The sequence below is a fragment of the Coloeus monedula genome (genome assembly GCF_965178545.1).
Source record: "Coloeus monedula genome assembly, chromosome: 19".
In the NCBI taxonomy this organism is placed as follows: Eukaryota; Metazoa; Chordata; class Aves; order Passeriformes; family Corvidae; genus Coloeus; species Coloeus monedula.
Genome location: NC_138799.1, coordinates 2,893,488 through 2,909,124, shown reverse-complemented (window position 1 = coordinate 2,909,124; position 15,637 = coordinate 2,893,488). Strand labels below are relative to the sequence as shown.

Sequence of the window (15,637 nt, the reverse complement as noted above, 5' to 3'; positions counted from 1 at the left end):
GAGTTCTTCTTATAATGTATCATCTTTTAAGAAACTTTGTTATTGAAATAGGTATTAGAAAAATACACATTTTAGCATGAAAAACTCCACAGCTTTTCTGTACAAAAAAAATGCAACTTTCAAAGGTTATATAAAGTACAGAACTTTATTCTGCACTCTGAGGAAGAACGTGCAGTGTTCTGTTTCATTTTAGAAATATGACAGAATGATGGAAACCTCCTTGAAGAGAACGTAATTAAGTACCTAGTGAAGCTTTAATCAGAAAGATCATAACATCTGATCCTAGATAGTGTTCTGTGAAAAGAAAGACTATCCAAATAACAAGCAGAATAGGGAGGATTATCTTTAGGGCACGACACCTTTTTCCCAAATATGCCTCTTCATGAGAGCCCACAGATGGAAAAATCCTAAATTAAAAAGCTAATAAGGGTTATTTACCTTATCCTGAATGTTTAGGAACAGCTTTAGTTAATCAAGACCACATCTTTTGTGTTAAGGAAAGGTAGATGTCACCTCTGCTGTCTCCAAACCCTACTTCAATTATTTTTATTGTAGTAATTTCGATGCAGTAATTTCCTTTAAGAAAGATTTCGTGATCATCATTTAACACAATCAAAAAGGAAAAATAAAGTAAGGAAAAAGAAGCTAAAGAAATATTTTTATGTGGTTAAAATCTTTCCAAAATTATATACTGCAGGAAGAAGGTAGTAAAATGTGTTTCCTCTCCCAATCATTTCCAAGGGAGGAAACTGTTCTTCAAAACATGACACCTGTGAGGTAATTTGCATTAGGTGTAAATATACAAAACACACCCTAGTGTATTTAAGGCATGTTTTAAAAATTATAAAATATGTTGATAGTGCTGACTCCCCAAAGAAGCCTTTAGGTCAGATGAATATCCATTTCCACAGATGTTCTTATCTTGGAGCAATCCGTATTTATAGAACACCTGTTGAACATTCTACTTGACACTAGTTCAAGTCCAAAGTCCACAAAAGGATGTTACTGTTTATTTGCAGCACATAAAAAGAGAGTAATTAAAAACCAAGGAAGCCTGAATTTTCTTTAGTGAATTTATATGAAAAACAAGAAGTCAAGGTGGTGTAATCAGAATGAGCCCAGGTGAGCATCACAACACAGGAACATTTAAAAAGATGTTGTCACACATGTGAATTCATGAAGTTTGAGCACGACATTTTGGGAAAATCTTCAAGTAAATATCACTGAAGAGGTACCAATTTCTTTTGTCTATAGCTCCACAAAGTGTGATTGGATTGTAACAGTTACCACCTCAGCAAAATGTCTGAACAGCAGGAGGAGGGAATCTTGATTTTCAAACATTTTATGCTTCAGACATAGTTTTAAAAATGAAATATGTTTACATGAATGAAATACATTACAATCAGACTTTCATGAATATCAGACTCCAGTAATCACAATTGTTTGATGGGGTTATGGGCATGTGGAGGCCATTTTAAACACAAATTTAATTACAAAGTCATGTAAGTTTGGCTGTTTCCCATCTGGGCTATTTGATTAAATGTAGAACAGACTCAGACTGACATCATGACTTTGAAAACCCTCTGCGGTTTTTTTCAGAAATTCCAAATTGAAAAAAATCTGTAAGGAAGCTGCCTAATAAAAAGCAAAGACACAGCTGAATTCCAGCAGATCTGGATGATATACATGGCAAGGCCCAGTTACTGAAAATATAAGAATAATACTCTCACATTGTCAAAGAAAGAATTTTCATATTCCTCAGTGCAAAAAAAGAAAAGGAATCATATTTTTTCCTCTAAACATTCTCCACTGTCACCACTTCAGAACAAAACCCTCACACAACTGCTGCTTCAGTTTCTGCCCTCCATACCAAGAGAAGATTATTAAAATATTATAAATGACTTTTTAAAGCCTCTAATGACAATTTCCTGAAGTGAAAACTAAAAATGTTTTTATAAGTATCTTTATTGGATAGCCTTAATTCAGAGTTACATCTTCCACACGCTGGAGAAGAATGTAAAAGACTCTGTAGTTTGATAACAGTAAAAGGAAACTGACTATAAAAAAAATACTGCTGACCAGAAGAGTTAAGACTAGTTCATGAAAATATTTCTCTGGACATGTTTTTTTCCCCACATCAAAAATCAACTGATCTTGAACAATCAATAACTGCATGGAATATAATCTCATTTTCCCTTCTGTCTATACCAAAGACAGACCAGAGCCTCTTCAGATCTACTCATCCCCTTTAGTGGAACAAATTCCTGCTAACAGGTTTATGCAAACAAATTTGATTTGTCATTCAAGACATGACAGTACTCAATTAATGTCTCTTCAATAGCTGTTGTAGGAATTAATTCTTGTATGAAAGCTAACCTCTACAGGCAGTGCTTGCTGGGACAGGCCTGGGCAGCACACTCTGATCTGTCTCAAACGTGCTGAGTAAGGGAGTCAGAGGGAGAGCTGTGCAAATTAACTGGGGAGAAAAAAAAGATTATTTAAGTTCTACACAAAGAAGACTTTAATCAACTTCATGTCCAAAATAAAAGCACTTATCAAAGGAAAAGCTGCTAAGCTATATGCCACAACCAGAGGACAAAGCTTTTAAGGGGAGATGGTAAAACCTGGACTTCAGAATTAAAGACACAGAATGAGAGAAGATCACCAACAACCTCGTTGCACACAGGAAGGATGAAAATGAAATAGAGGTGCAGAATGGAATTTAAATGGAGGACAGAGAGGTAATATTCAGCATTATGTAGTTATGCTTTATGGCAGTTTAATAAAGCCTCACTTACACTCACAGTCTTTCCACACCACAAAATTACAGAATCAGCTGGATCTGATCATTTTAGCCACAAGAAAATAACGATATCATTCCAGCTAGTGTTCTCTGTAAGGGAGGGAGGAAAAAACAGTCTTTTTAGCACATGGCAGAAAGGTGTGACATGTCCCGACAAGCAGAACAGCACAGGGTACAGTGAGATGAGGAAAAAAAAAATTATTAGATTATGAATTTCCAAAAAAAAAAAAAAAAAAAAGTTTCCAGACCAAAAAGAAAAAAAACCCCACCCCTTAACTTCTAAATGTAGTTAATTTGTGAAGTTCAGTAGGGGTGGGAGGGAAGCAGCCAATGTCTCAAAGAAAGGAGCAGCTCAGCTCTGATTCATCTGTGGATTTCTCCAATCCATTGGCCGATTGTGCAACTTTTGTTTCAGCTCTCCCAGGGCAGGTGAACAGGTCTGTGAGCCACCAGCCCAGGCATTGTTCAAGTTCACTCGATCCAATCAACTATCTCAGAGTCACATTAACCATCAAAGATATGCAGAATTCAGGCAGTTGGTTAACACAGGCAGATAATGCAATAGATAAAAATGGCTTTAGGCACTGCTGCTCTTGAGCTAAATCCGAGCTACAGAATATGCCAAAAATCTGCTTTAGAGATGCAAAATAGTGAGAATTGCTCATTGAAGAAATGCAAATGGTATATTCATGTTCTCTCACATGCTCAGGTATCCTACCTGTTTGAGACAGAGGATAGTAATTTCACAACAAATACAAAGGTATTCACTGTGACACTGGTACTGATTCACCTCCTATTGAGCCAGTGAAAACAAGAGGAAATAATATTTCTATTGCCCACATTCTGACTCTGTTGTTTTCTCACTGAGGTGGGAGACCGTGAGGAAAAGTTTAGCTATGTTATAAGCTCTTTAATGTTACTCACAGTCTCCAAGATTGTTCTCAGATCCAGTGATTTTCCTTCAGCATGCCCAGAGCAGGGCCTTCTGGAAGCAGCCAGCAACAAGACACCCAGGGAACAGATCTCTCTGGCATTCCCCTCTCTCCTTGAAAGAAAAAGCTTTGGGAGTTCTCAGAGGGTACTACTCTGTTGAAATTAAATAACAGAATAAATGTGAGGCAGAGTGAAAGACTGCACAGTGTGTGTGGTTTGGGAAATAACTTCCTGGGCTACTCCAAACTCAGAAATGCTGTTCCATAGAACACTAGTATGTACACAAGGTTGGATCTCCTCCAGAAGAACACAAGCCTATATAAAATAAGATATGAAGGCATGACTTTTTCAGAATTAAGGGGAATAGAATCTCAAATCTTCCCACTCATTAGCTGCCGACAAAGCATATATGTTTTGTGGTTGGTAAAGAAGCAACACCTGGCTTACTCTGGATAAATGGGATAGATGCAGCTTCTAGGGACAAAAACTAGAGTGAGAAATTTTAAGAAGAGTTGCACATTCTCTGTTGACAAAGTCCTCCTTTTTCTGAGCAGAGCAGGGGCCATTTGAAGGCACCTTTGTGCACAGTGTAACGTGAGGGCACGTGGGCAATCAGTGCCAGAGGGATGAGAACCACTACATTATTAACAGGCAGTACAATGTCCCTGAGCTTCACAACTGCTGAGAGTCAGGATTTGCATTGAGCCTTATATTTCTTAAGCAGAATTTAAGAATTTGTAGTGTAAATACACAAAGTCTCAAAAATTTGTTTCTTCTGAGAGTGTCTATTTATAGAATTCATGCCAACAGGACTTAGAGATGATGTAAAATAGTCATCAGAGGACAAGGTGACAGCAGTCATGGAGAGCTGCTGTTAATAAAAAGCACAATGTATTAGTGATTTGTATTTTGAGAGCCAAAATCCTGCACTCTGAACATTTCCAAGGACAGAACAGTTCCACCCTGCAAGCCTTTTTTTAAAAGAAGTGTTCCAGATAAGAGCAGCTTAAGAGAATAGAAATTAACTTGCTCTTTAAAGCACAATTAAGTAGTCTATACGGGAAATGAGACACAAAGGCTGCTGCTGTTACTTCAGCTGTGTTCCAGTACCGGAGCCTGGGGCAAGCTTCTCGCTTTTTCAGAGATGGGGACACAGGTTTCTTTAAAGAATAACTTGTTGGGAAGATCCCAGAGGCATCTGGTATCTTTGGTTCTGCTGTTTAGTAACCAGGCTCCAAGTCAGAGTAAGGCAATTTGTATTTAAGAGTAACACAAAAGAGGAAGAACCTCAGGGATTAATTAGGACCTGGGAGATTTCTCTTGGTGGAGAAAGTTGGAGACTTTTCCTACCTGTAGATCTACAGTAACAACAAAAACAACAGCAGACTGAAGCCAACAATATCAGGGCCCACTGGGAACACTGGTCTTCAAATCTGACTCCCAGTAACAATGAGGATAAGGAATAAAATTTCTGAAAGTATATTGAGACTACATAAAGTCAAAAATCCAGGTCAGGAGAAGTTGCAAAACAGTGGAAAGTGCAAGTCTGCAAATTAGAATTTCAGGAACAAACCAAAAAAGCTCACTGCTTCACAGGCATTTCTCAACCTTCTGCCTTTTTTTTTTTTTTTTTTTTTTGCCCCTCCACCTACTCTGGTTTATCAGACTGATTGAAGCCAGGCCAGAACTTCAAATACAGAACAAAACTTCATTCAAACATCCCCAAACATCTTCCAAGGCCAGAAAATTGAATGGCATGATTATTCTGAGGACAGCAGAGAGATCATTCTTTTAAGAACAGAAGTCCACCTGGACACTGGTCAGTAGATTTGTGCCCAGGTCAACTTTTCTCAAAGTTGTGTCAGAACTATTGAGGGGCTCTGGAGCAAACTGATCTATTTGCCCACCAGAAACAGCTGGATATGTTCCCCTTTCCCCTTCAGGCCTTTGAATTAAGAATTCTGTAAGACCCAACATTAACCCAAGAAGGTTGTACCCCACACAGGCATTCCACATATTTTCTATACCTGTAACATGGAAAATGTGCTGGGTCTGGTGGAAATACAGTTAATTTTGCCCACGACAGCCCTCCCAGTGCTGTGTGCTGGTAACACACCAGGTCTGGCTCCTGCTCCCACAGCACCAAGGCTGTGTCTCCAACATTCCTGCTCTCCAGGACGCTGGGGTGGGCAAGGGCTTGGGGTGGCACTAAGGGCAGCTGATCCAAACTGACCAAAGGTCTATTCCTTTGCTTTTAGTAAATTACCTTTATCTTGACCCACGAGTTCTTTCACCTTCTCTTTCTCCCACCACCCTGTCCTTCTGAGCAGTGACAGCACCCAGCCAAGGCCAGGCCACCACAAGCATCACAGTGAAACAGGACCATAAATTTATATGAATTTAGAGCATGGCACCAACGAGCTTGTGTTGCTTAGAACAGATCACAAAGACCCTTCAGTCTACTCAGGTCCTCTTTATTTCTTGTTTAATTGTCATTTAATAGTTCATACTGGAAGCTGTTGGGCACTGAAGGACAACAGAGTATAAACAAAACAGTTCAAGTCTTTTCTAAAAAGACTACAGACTGTTTAGCTGAATTGAGTCTAATTTAAAAAGTCTTAGTTGACATCTATAGAAGCCATATAACCAAGAAATATGATAGCTCTTAGCACTAATTTCCATAAAACAAGCATACTGGATCAACTTGCCTTTCTGGTTTTTGGCTTCTGACTACAGAATTACATTACCTGATTGATATCAGAACAAAAACAACTTTCCATTTATCATTTTATTGTGTTTGTAATGCGAGGTGGGTTAACTGCTACTCAGGTACTATTAAAGCTATAATTTAATAAATTACATTGTAAGGATGATCAGATTTCAGAAGAGCCCTAGTACAGGTGGTGTGATGAGCAGGTACACATCCCAGCACTAAGCAGCAGGTTGTTTGGCAGACATTCCTCAGCTAAAAAGACTGCAATCATCTCTACTTTGAAGCAAGTGTGTTTTGGAGGAAAAGTTCAAAAGGTGTTTAGCTGACAGAGAGCAATAATCCTAAAATTGTGTGTTTTCTTCAGACACCTGCAGGAAACACCTTTGTGACAGACCAAGTCAATCGACCTTTCCTTTCCAGAAACCTCTTGCACATTGAAATAACTATCACAAGAAAAAATGTCAGAGATGTGAAAACAACAAGGCTGATTTTGCTGAATGTTGCTGATAGGAATACAAACTCAGTTTTCATGTTTATAAAGGAATATCTTTGTCAATAGTATTGATAAATTAACTGCCATAACAAGTTATTTATATATAATCTTTGGATAAGTAGAACACATGCACAAACTCTCTCTAAAGAATACTGACCCTAATCACAGAAAATCATATAAAACCCAAGTCATACAGATCAGAGAAAAACTCTCACAGAATATTCCTGACAGTTTATTTCACAGGAATAAAGAATGGAATTCTAATGATGTTTTCTTTTGCAGGCAGACACAGAGAGAAACATCAGCTGAACTGTAGGCCAGTTCATCAGTGGCAACAACCCATAATTCCCTATGGTTTACAGTTTTTTAATTATTAAAAGCAGATAAACCATAACTGTAGCCAATCCTTTGCAGCTTTTCACACGACTTAGAAGGGCTACATAAAAAAGGCATTCTCCTTTAGCTTACAGACATTAACCAAACCTATATACTTATTTGCAAAAGAGTATCAACTGTTGTAATGAGATATGGTTTTCTGAACAGAGAAAATAAAAGGAAGAAAAGAAGTTCAATCAAAGCTCCTATTCAGTGCAAGGATTAAAAATAAAGGAAAAGAATACACTGGTTATTGCTTTGCCTCCACCAGCCCCACTGTGAAATTTTCATATCCTTTTAAAGATGTATCCGGAACTCTGTCAAAGAAAAACCCAGAAATACACACAAGAAAAAAGTACTCACACTGTTTGGGTGTTGAATGGCAACTTCGTGCTGCAGCCTAACCCGCTGTGGCATCATCACATCATCCTGGAATAAATAGCACACTGTTACTGAACATAAAAAGGGTCACAGTACAGTACTGACACACATTAGAATATGTTGCTAAATTAACATCATTTTACTGGCTTGCAGTCAGAAATGCAAATGGAACAGATATTAAGAGACTTCACACTTTTTGTGGATTAAACTCGAAGCTGTTCGAGCTGGAAGTGATCAAAACTACGACGTGACAACGGTGCTGTGATCTCAACACCCATCCACAGGCACCCACACACTTAATGGTTATTTCTCAAGACACTCAGCAACTCTTTCTCAACTCCCAGAGCAGCACTGGCAGTGTAGGGACAAGGAACTAACCTCAGCTAAAGCCATGAGATCTGAGACACAGCAATATGAGGAAATGTTTTCTGCAGTCTGGCTGTACCTTGTTCCACTGAAAATGAAAAGCCTTTGGTCTCTAGATCTAAAAATATGTCATATTTCAGGAGCGCAAAATCTAGTACTTGTGAAATGATAAAATTCTAAGAAAAAGGGAAAAAGGGAAGTACCCACACTCATAAAATGCATTAGCATTGACACTGGCTTTAAAACACACCACCTAGATTTAAATTTCATGTTAACACTTCTTTCATGTGTAGCACAAAAATCTGTTTTATTTACATACAAAAAGATAGGTTGTTTTGTGAAGAGTCAGTAACTTTGCTATCCTGCCTTGAACTGCGAGGAGAGATTCCTTTCAAAATTGTATTTTTTTCTGTTCAAAATTAAATCCTTCCTAGACTGTGATTTTACATTCTATAGAAATTGCAGCACAATTTTTCTTCCCTAAATTTAGGCCCCTGAGGTTTCTACCTATATTCTTTTCCATGTTGGTGCCATATTTCCTCCCTCTTAAAGAATCAGTGTTTTTTAGATGCTGGTTAAAGCTGACACAGCCTATTTCTTCTCCGAGTATTTCCAAATAAACTTATCAGGCAAACACAGTTCAAAGGAGCCCTGAATTCCTGTTCTACAGACATTCTTTTAACAGTTCCTCGCACTGAAATCATTCTCAGATTCCTATTAAAGCACAAACCCTTAATATTGAATTTCCAACAACTTTCACATTAAAACTTCCCATCAAGTCAACAGCATCAAAAAATATATTGGTGCTTAAATATCTACAGCTTGAAGAGTTGAATGACCTTGCTATAAAGGTGCCACTGTAGTTTTATCAAAACAATGTATGATAAAAAAAGTTTCAGAAGTAGATCCAACTGCTTAATACAATTCAAGGTTAAAGATAAAGAAAAATAATAATAAAACTGACCCTTAATCACACATAAGTTTATAAAGGACGGGAGGACTATGTTGTCAAAAGCATTCTTCTGTATTTTGCATTTAGGATATGTTTAGTACTAAGCATGACAGCTGTTAGTGATTTTCAAAGCCAACAGAGTGAAAAAACCCCTTCTGATTTTCTCATGACTGACTTCAAAACTACAATGATATTATTTACCATCTAATTTGCTTTATCAATAAGGCACCAGAATTCCAGTATCAAGCAAGTGTTCCAATAAAACCTTTACCCTATTTCCCACAAGAAGAACCATAATCCTATTTCTTCATGCCAAATACAGAGCTGATTTTTGTAAATTAAAACCTGGTTTTCAAACAAGCAATAGCAGCTATATTTTAACTGAACTTTGTTCACTCCTTTACAAGTTGCTAAGGATCCTTAGATATCTTCCTGTTAAATAAATAAAAAAAAAAGAAAAAGAAATCCCCTAAAAAGCCAGGAATTTCAATGCTTAGAACAATGTCACCCTCATCTTTTACAGATACAACATATGCTCTTGTGCTAAAAGATCTCACTGTTCATGATCCCACACAACAGAGAGAACTCTTACATTCATGAAGATGAAAAATAATATACTTGATTTAAAAAGGTTAAATCAGCATGGAAAGCATTCAAACCAAATTAAAATAACCTATGCACCAAAGAGGTCGATGTCATGTTTTCATAACCACACAATTTGACAGGAATGGCCTCGTTCCCCTAAGAAAACACTGTGTCATTTTGATGCTATTGGCAAAACTCACACATCTACAGATCTGGGGCTTAGGCTATCAGAGAGCATCAGTATTCTGTAAACTGCAGCTAAAGAGGGGGCACTGTAACCACAAAAACTTCTAAATCCCTCTTTTTATTAATACAGCTTTGTTCTCTAATGCTGGAAAACTCTATGAACTCTTACCCTGGATGACCTTTATTTCTTTTAATAATTCTGTCTCATTTTTTTATTAACAGCTTTACACAGACACTGCACTTGCTCTGTTGCATTGCTCTGTGAGACCTTCTGAGTTCGTGGAAGGAGAAAGAAAGAAGGGGGGAAAAAACCAAATATAACAGTCTAGGACATAATCCCAAATACAATAATAAAGCAGTTGGGTGATGAGGAAGAACAGCACAAAATATAAATCACAGCCCAGACAAAGCTGAGACCCAACCATCATTCAGCTTTCTTGGATTCAGGTTGCTACAAGAAAGGTAACTGCAAAATCCCAACTTCAGCAGATTCTTCACTATTGATGACTGGAAAGGTAACCATGAAGTAGAAACCAGAATGTATTTATAGTGAAATAATCTTAAGGAACCTGGATGGATTTAAGACCAGTATTTAAAAACCAAAATGATTATATGACAAATTAAGGGCACCTTAAAAAAATGTTCAGCTTCAGAGGCCACTGATGGGAGTGAAAGGCCCAACCATGCACTGTACTGGCAAGCATTTATGGAATTTTAGTAACACAGTTACTAAACAAGTAAAGTGGTAAAATATTTTACCCAACTGTACATTATGCAATCACAAATATTCTATCAAAGCTGTTGCACTTATGATATTGAATTCAGCAAATGTGTTGCCAGACTTCAAGTTCTACAGGCAGAGTTTGGTCTTTTTTTTTTTTTTTTTTGCTTAAAACTGAGAACAAAACCTCAGCAATCAGACAAACACTTCCCAAATTATATGTAACTCAATTCAGACATAAAAAGAAAAAAGGGCCTGTACCAAAAAGGGAAGTATATTTAGTTGGTTTCTGTCTCCTAGGTGAGAGTAGGCAAAACAACAATAATAGCAGTGCCTTACACTGAAAAATAATTTTAATAAAACAGAAGTTTTCAATGAAATCCAATTTTCTCTGTTCACATGGAAGTCTCTAATAGTTATCCCCTAGCAGATATACAGCAGACAGGATGAAGGGACATTTCCCCCAAGGAAAGAATGGACAAGATAAAAGAAATTTAAAATAAATGCTATATAAATGCATGCTTTCCCTAATCATATATTTGGAATACAACAGCTGGCTTGTGTGGACCACACTGGGCTCCACAGTGGTAACTTCATCATTTTCCCTTAAAAGTCAGTGGTTCTGCACTTCAGAAAGTAAAATAAAATCTACAACTCAATGCACAATACACATCTACTTTTTGCAACCAAGGACAAATTCACAGAAAACAAATCATTAATTATAGCTCAGTATTGAGGTGCTTTCTCAAGCTCACATTACAGACTCAATATCTCCAACTTTTCCAAAGTCCTTCATATTTGGCTGCTCAAAACAGAAAAAATGGATTGAGAGCTGACACACTCCACCCCGGTGACAACAGCACCTTCCCTCCATTACAGCTTTTACATGCAAAATACACCCAGGAGCAACACCAGCAGGAATGTTTCACTCACTGAGCAACAATATGGCACCTCCAACATCTTTCAATTCACCAAATGCTCCATTCACTTATCCTGCACCTGCTCAGACTAAAGGGAAAAAAAAAAAAAAATCTTTCTTTGCTATTGTTCAGTCCAGCTCCTTGAACCAGGGAAGTGAAATGCCTGGGACCTCCAAAAACTGGCCTGTCAACAGCTCTTCTGAAAGAAATACTCTGATCCCAGGCACTTCTCCAGTGGCTGGTTTTTGAAGCAGCCCCACACTATCAAGCTCATTAGAGCCAGGCACTCAAATGGCACCCACAAATCACCTGAGACTAATGATCTGTCAGTACTTGCAAGATCATAGAAAAAGCCACTACATTTCTGTTTCTACTCCCAAATTAAAATGAGAAAAAAGGGCACAACAAAGAAAACACTTCAAATTTAAGAAGCTGACTTCATTGAGCACCTTTCTTTTGTTGAGCATAGCAACAAACATGGAAAGATCTATGTGGCGGTTCTTGTGAGCCTCACAATCTTTTCATGGAATCTTTTAATTAAGCATCACTATTAGTTGGTCAGGGAACTTTTGCTGTAGAAGCAGCTCCCACCTTGGTGCATTTATTCAAGAAATGCAGACATATGCCTTTCCATATCTTGCTTTTCAGTGGTCACTGGAGATCACCTTTGATTTTTCTCACAATTAGATCACTGAAAAAAATGTTGTTTTGGCAGTCAAGCAAAGCAGGTAACTCACAAGGTATTCAGGAGCAAAGCCAGTAAACTCAGATAAGAGGAAAAGCTTCACCAGCAATTCCAAAAGCCCTCTTTAATTACTAAACTGATGAAGACACATGTTGGGAGAGGTTATGGCAACCAGATTCTGAAGGTTTGCTTCTTCATTTATGAAACAGAAAAATAACATTTCATACCAGACAGAGGCATTTAATCTGGTTTTAATGCAAGCACATCTTTACAAAACAACGATAGGAATGATGCCTTCAAACACTCATATTTTAATTTTTTGGGGCTCATTAGTGATTAGGAAACATGGACAACTCTTCTGGTAATGGAGTTCACCACTACATCCACACACCTGCTATTGGAGTAACAGCTTATTTCAGGTTTTGAATCAGAGGATGAAGTTCCCAAGGAAGAGTATGTTAAACAACAAAAAAAAGGAAATCCATGAAGTCTGATCACATCTTCATTTCCTAAGAAATACAGATGTCAATTTGAAAGAAAGGAGGAATATTTCAGAAGTTTATTACTGCCTGTAATGTATAATGGCAGCTAAGAGGAAATCCATGCTTCCAAACCCAGGAAGTTACAGAGGCTGGAAAAACAAGCTGTTTATAACTCAACGTGCCTGACACATCTACCACATCTGGCTAGTGAAGGTCCAAGCACCTTCCTCCGAGGCCTTTAGCAATACCCTCAGCGAGGTGGGTTCCAACTTGAACCTCAAGGAACACATGGAATTTCACAGCAATTAAGAATCACCATTCCTAACTTAAATCATACAGACCAAAAGGCACAGGTCAGCAGCTGCCGATTCCATCACGGGAATGACAAATCTGGTGTGGTTCACCCTCATTTTTGGTGAATAAAACTTATCTGTGTCCCCACGGCATTTTTGACTATTAGCAAGCAGTGACACAGTAGCAACATGGTTTAGAGTCACGTCTCTGAGCTGCCTGAGAATCTCTGAAATCATGATACACTGCCAAGGGAGCCTTTCAAAGGATTAAAGCAAGCCTGTCAAGGACTCAAGTGAATATGACTGGGTTTGAAACATTGCAGGTCAAAAAAGGACCCATTTTTATGTTCCTTCTTTAACAGTCAGGAGCTCTCCAACAACACACTGAATAAACCTGAAATAATTGGAAACTACACAGATGATTAGGATGAAATGAAAGCATGATCCTTTTTAAAGAAATACAGTTTCAGACAAGTAGAGGCATGTTTGTGTGCGTGTCAATGAAAACAGCAGTTCAAAGCAGAATTTTTAGTGAAAGAGTTCTGCTGTGCTACAACTGGGTAAATGCTTCTAACAAAGATGGCACCACCCCAGAGAACTGACAAACTACAGCTACACTACAACGAAACTGGTAAATAAAGTCATAACTGGAGACAATTTGAAGAAGAAAAGCTAACAGTGAAATGTATTTGCAAAATTAGCTCTCATTTTCCCATACTATAAATGTTATATATGAAAAACGTGTTAAGTATCTTCAATTTTTCTACTTGTTTTCCCACGGGGGAAAAAATGCCTCACTAGCTTGGAGGTGAAATCTGTAACAACAATCAGAGTAAAAAAACCTCCACAATAGCTGCTAGTCAAACAGCTGCCACTTCATACTCGAAAAGGCTGATCAAATTCTGACAGTTCTGAGATCTGTAACCTTTTTTTTCCTACATTTCTTCCCAGTTTGTTGTCCTCACAAATCTGTGTTGAGAGACATAACACGAGCAGCTTGACTCCAGCTGGAATGGCAAGCAAAAACAGTCTTGCTGGAAACAGTACTTCCAAAGATGCTCCCAAATATGCTCATCCATTCATTTCACTCAGAGAAGACAAAGGAATGCACTAAAAGCCACGGGTGTATTTCTCCACCAGTTTGTAATGTGCACAAACTACAGCCTCAGCCCCACTCCTCCCCACATCCACCTGTAGCAAACCTGAAATTGTGGCTGCACTTCTGAAGGTCAATTCCTTGGCATTAGCACAGCACATTCCAAAAGGCTGATATCAACATTCCTTCCTAGAGAGCTGGATACTGGATTGGTGGCTGAAATGAAGAAGGTAGGTGGTGTGTGGAAGCAGAGCTGCTAAACAGCTGGCAACATCTGTGTTCCAGCTATTATCACACAACATTTACTAACTACAGACAAAACACTGAGCAACTTTTGGACTTGGGGCCGTTTCCACATCCATTTTATTTTCTCTGATCTGTTTACAGCAAAACATGGTAGTCACAAGGAGAGACAGTAGAAAATACATTTAAGTAATGCCAGTCATTTAATATTTCTTTTGTAGCAAGATTGGGCTTCTGGTAGTCCAGAATGCCTCTGTTTTGAAGAAGGAATGGAAATGCATAGAACAGAATATCTTGGTAACTTCTCCTCAGCTTATCCACACTGGAAATCATAAAATCCTCAACTCACTTCAAGTAATTCTTGCTAATACTAAATATAAACTTATGCTAATGATAACACTGCAGAAATACAGTATCATTACCAGTTATATTCCTTAATAATTTTTAATTTGCTTCCCTGATGTTTTGTTTTCCTGCAATGGTTAGTCAGCCAAGAGAAACAACACAGCAGCATGAAGGTGTATAATATATAGTATATAACAAATTGAGAATTCTGAAGAATCACTGTAAAAATATGAATTAAGTTCATTTAGAGAACCTGATTTTCTAGTTTACTGCTAGTGATTTACAAACAACTAGATCTGTATGGAGTGAAAAGAGAGACTAACCCACAATTTACTTCAGCACATCATGCTATACATATTTGAGACAGAAGGTATGAAGCTCCACGGGACAAGGGTAGATTAATTTCTCACTCATGTACACATGGACCCAGCAAACTTCATCCTACAGACTCCCTAGAATGCAACGTGGGATCTGTCCAAGCCTGGAATACCCAAACTCTGCAAATCATAAGTAAGTTGTTTTTTTTTTTTTTAAGATATGTAAACAGCATCACTGACTAACAAAATATCACAAAAATCGCAAAATTTTAACACATGAACAAAAAAAATATTCTTCCATCTAGCCACAAAGCAAGTGGAGTGTGCAAACTGAAAGATTTCCCTAATTAAAACCTGAGAAAGGCTGTAGAGTTGACATACCTGCCCTCACAACACTTTTTAACAAGCACAGACAATCATAATACTAAGTTGAATTTTATCTGAAAACCTACCCTGTCAGCAGCCAGTTCATCCTGTACTACCCTAACTCACAGCTCAGTTCCAATTCAGAGGGGGAAAAAAAAAAAAAATATCAATCTTCAGGTGAAATTACATGAGATCAGTGAGCCTTGAAGGTCCTGCTCTTCTTGCCTGCTCCCAGCACATGGCCCCACTCCTCAGCTCAGCTGGGCACCTTTGTGAAACCACTCCCTGCATATTCAGCTACACAAAGTGAGATCCTTATCTGTGGGGTAGTGAGCTGAATGGCTTCACAGAAGATATCCAACAAAGGACAGGAAAAATAAAA

At 38.0% G+C, this 15,637-nt stretch overlaps 1 protein-coding gene across 3 annotated transcripts in view; it reads right to left on the bottom strand.

Annotated features, from left to right (window-relative positions):
- Positions 1–15,637, bottom strand: part of B3GNTL1 (UDP-GlcNAc:betaGal beta-1,3-N-acetylglucosaminyltransferase like 1) — a 104,475-nt gene that overhangs the window by 79,550 nt on the left and 9,288 nt on the right. For all 3 annotated transcript variants that reach the window (XM_082293886.1, XM_082293887.1, XM_082293888.1), the window contains exon 5: positions 7,681–7,746. In XM_082293886.1, coding sequence (XP_082150012.1) covers positions 7,681–7,746 — 66 coding nt within the window. The remainder of the gene's footprint in view (positions 1–7,680; positions 7,747–15,637) is intronic.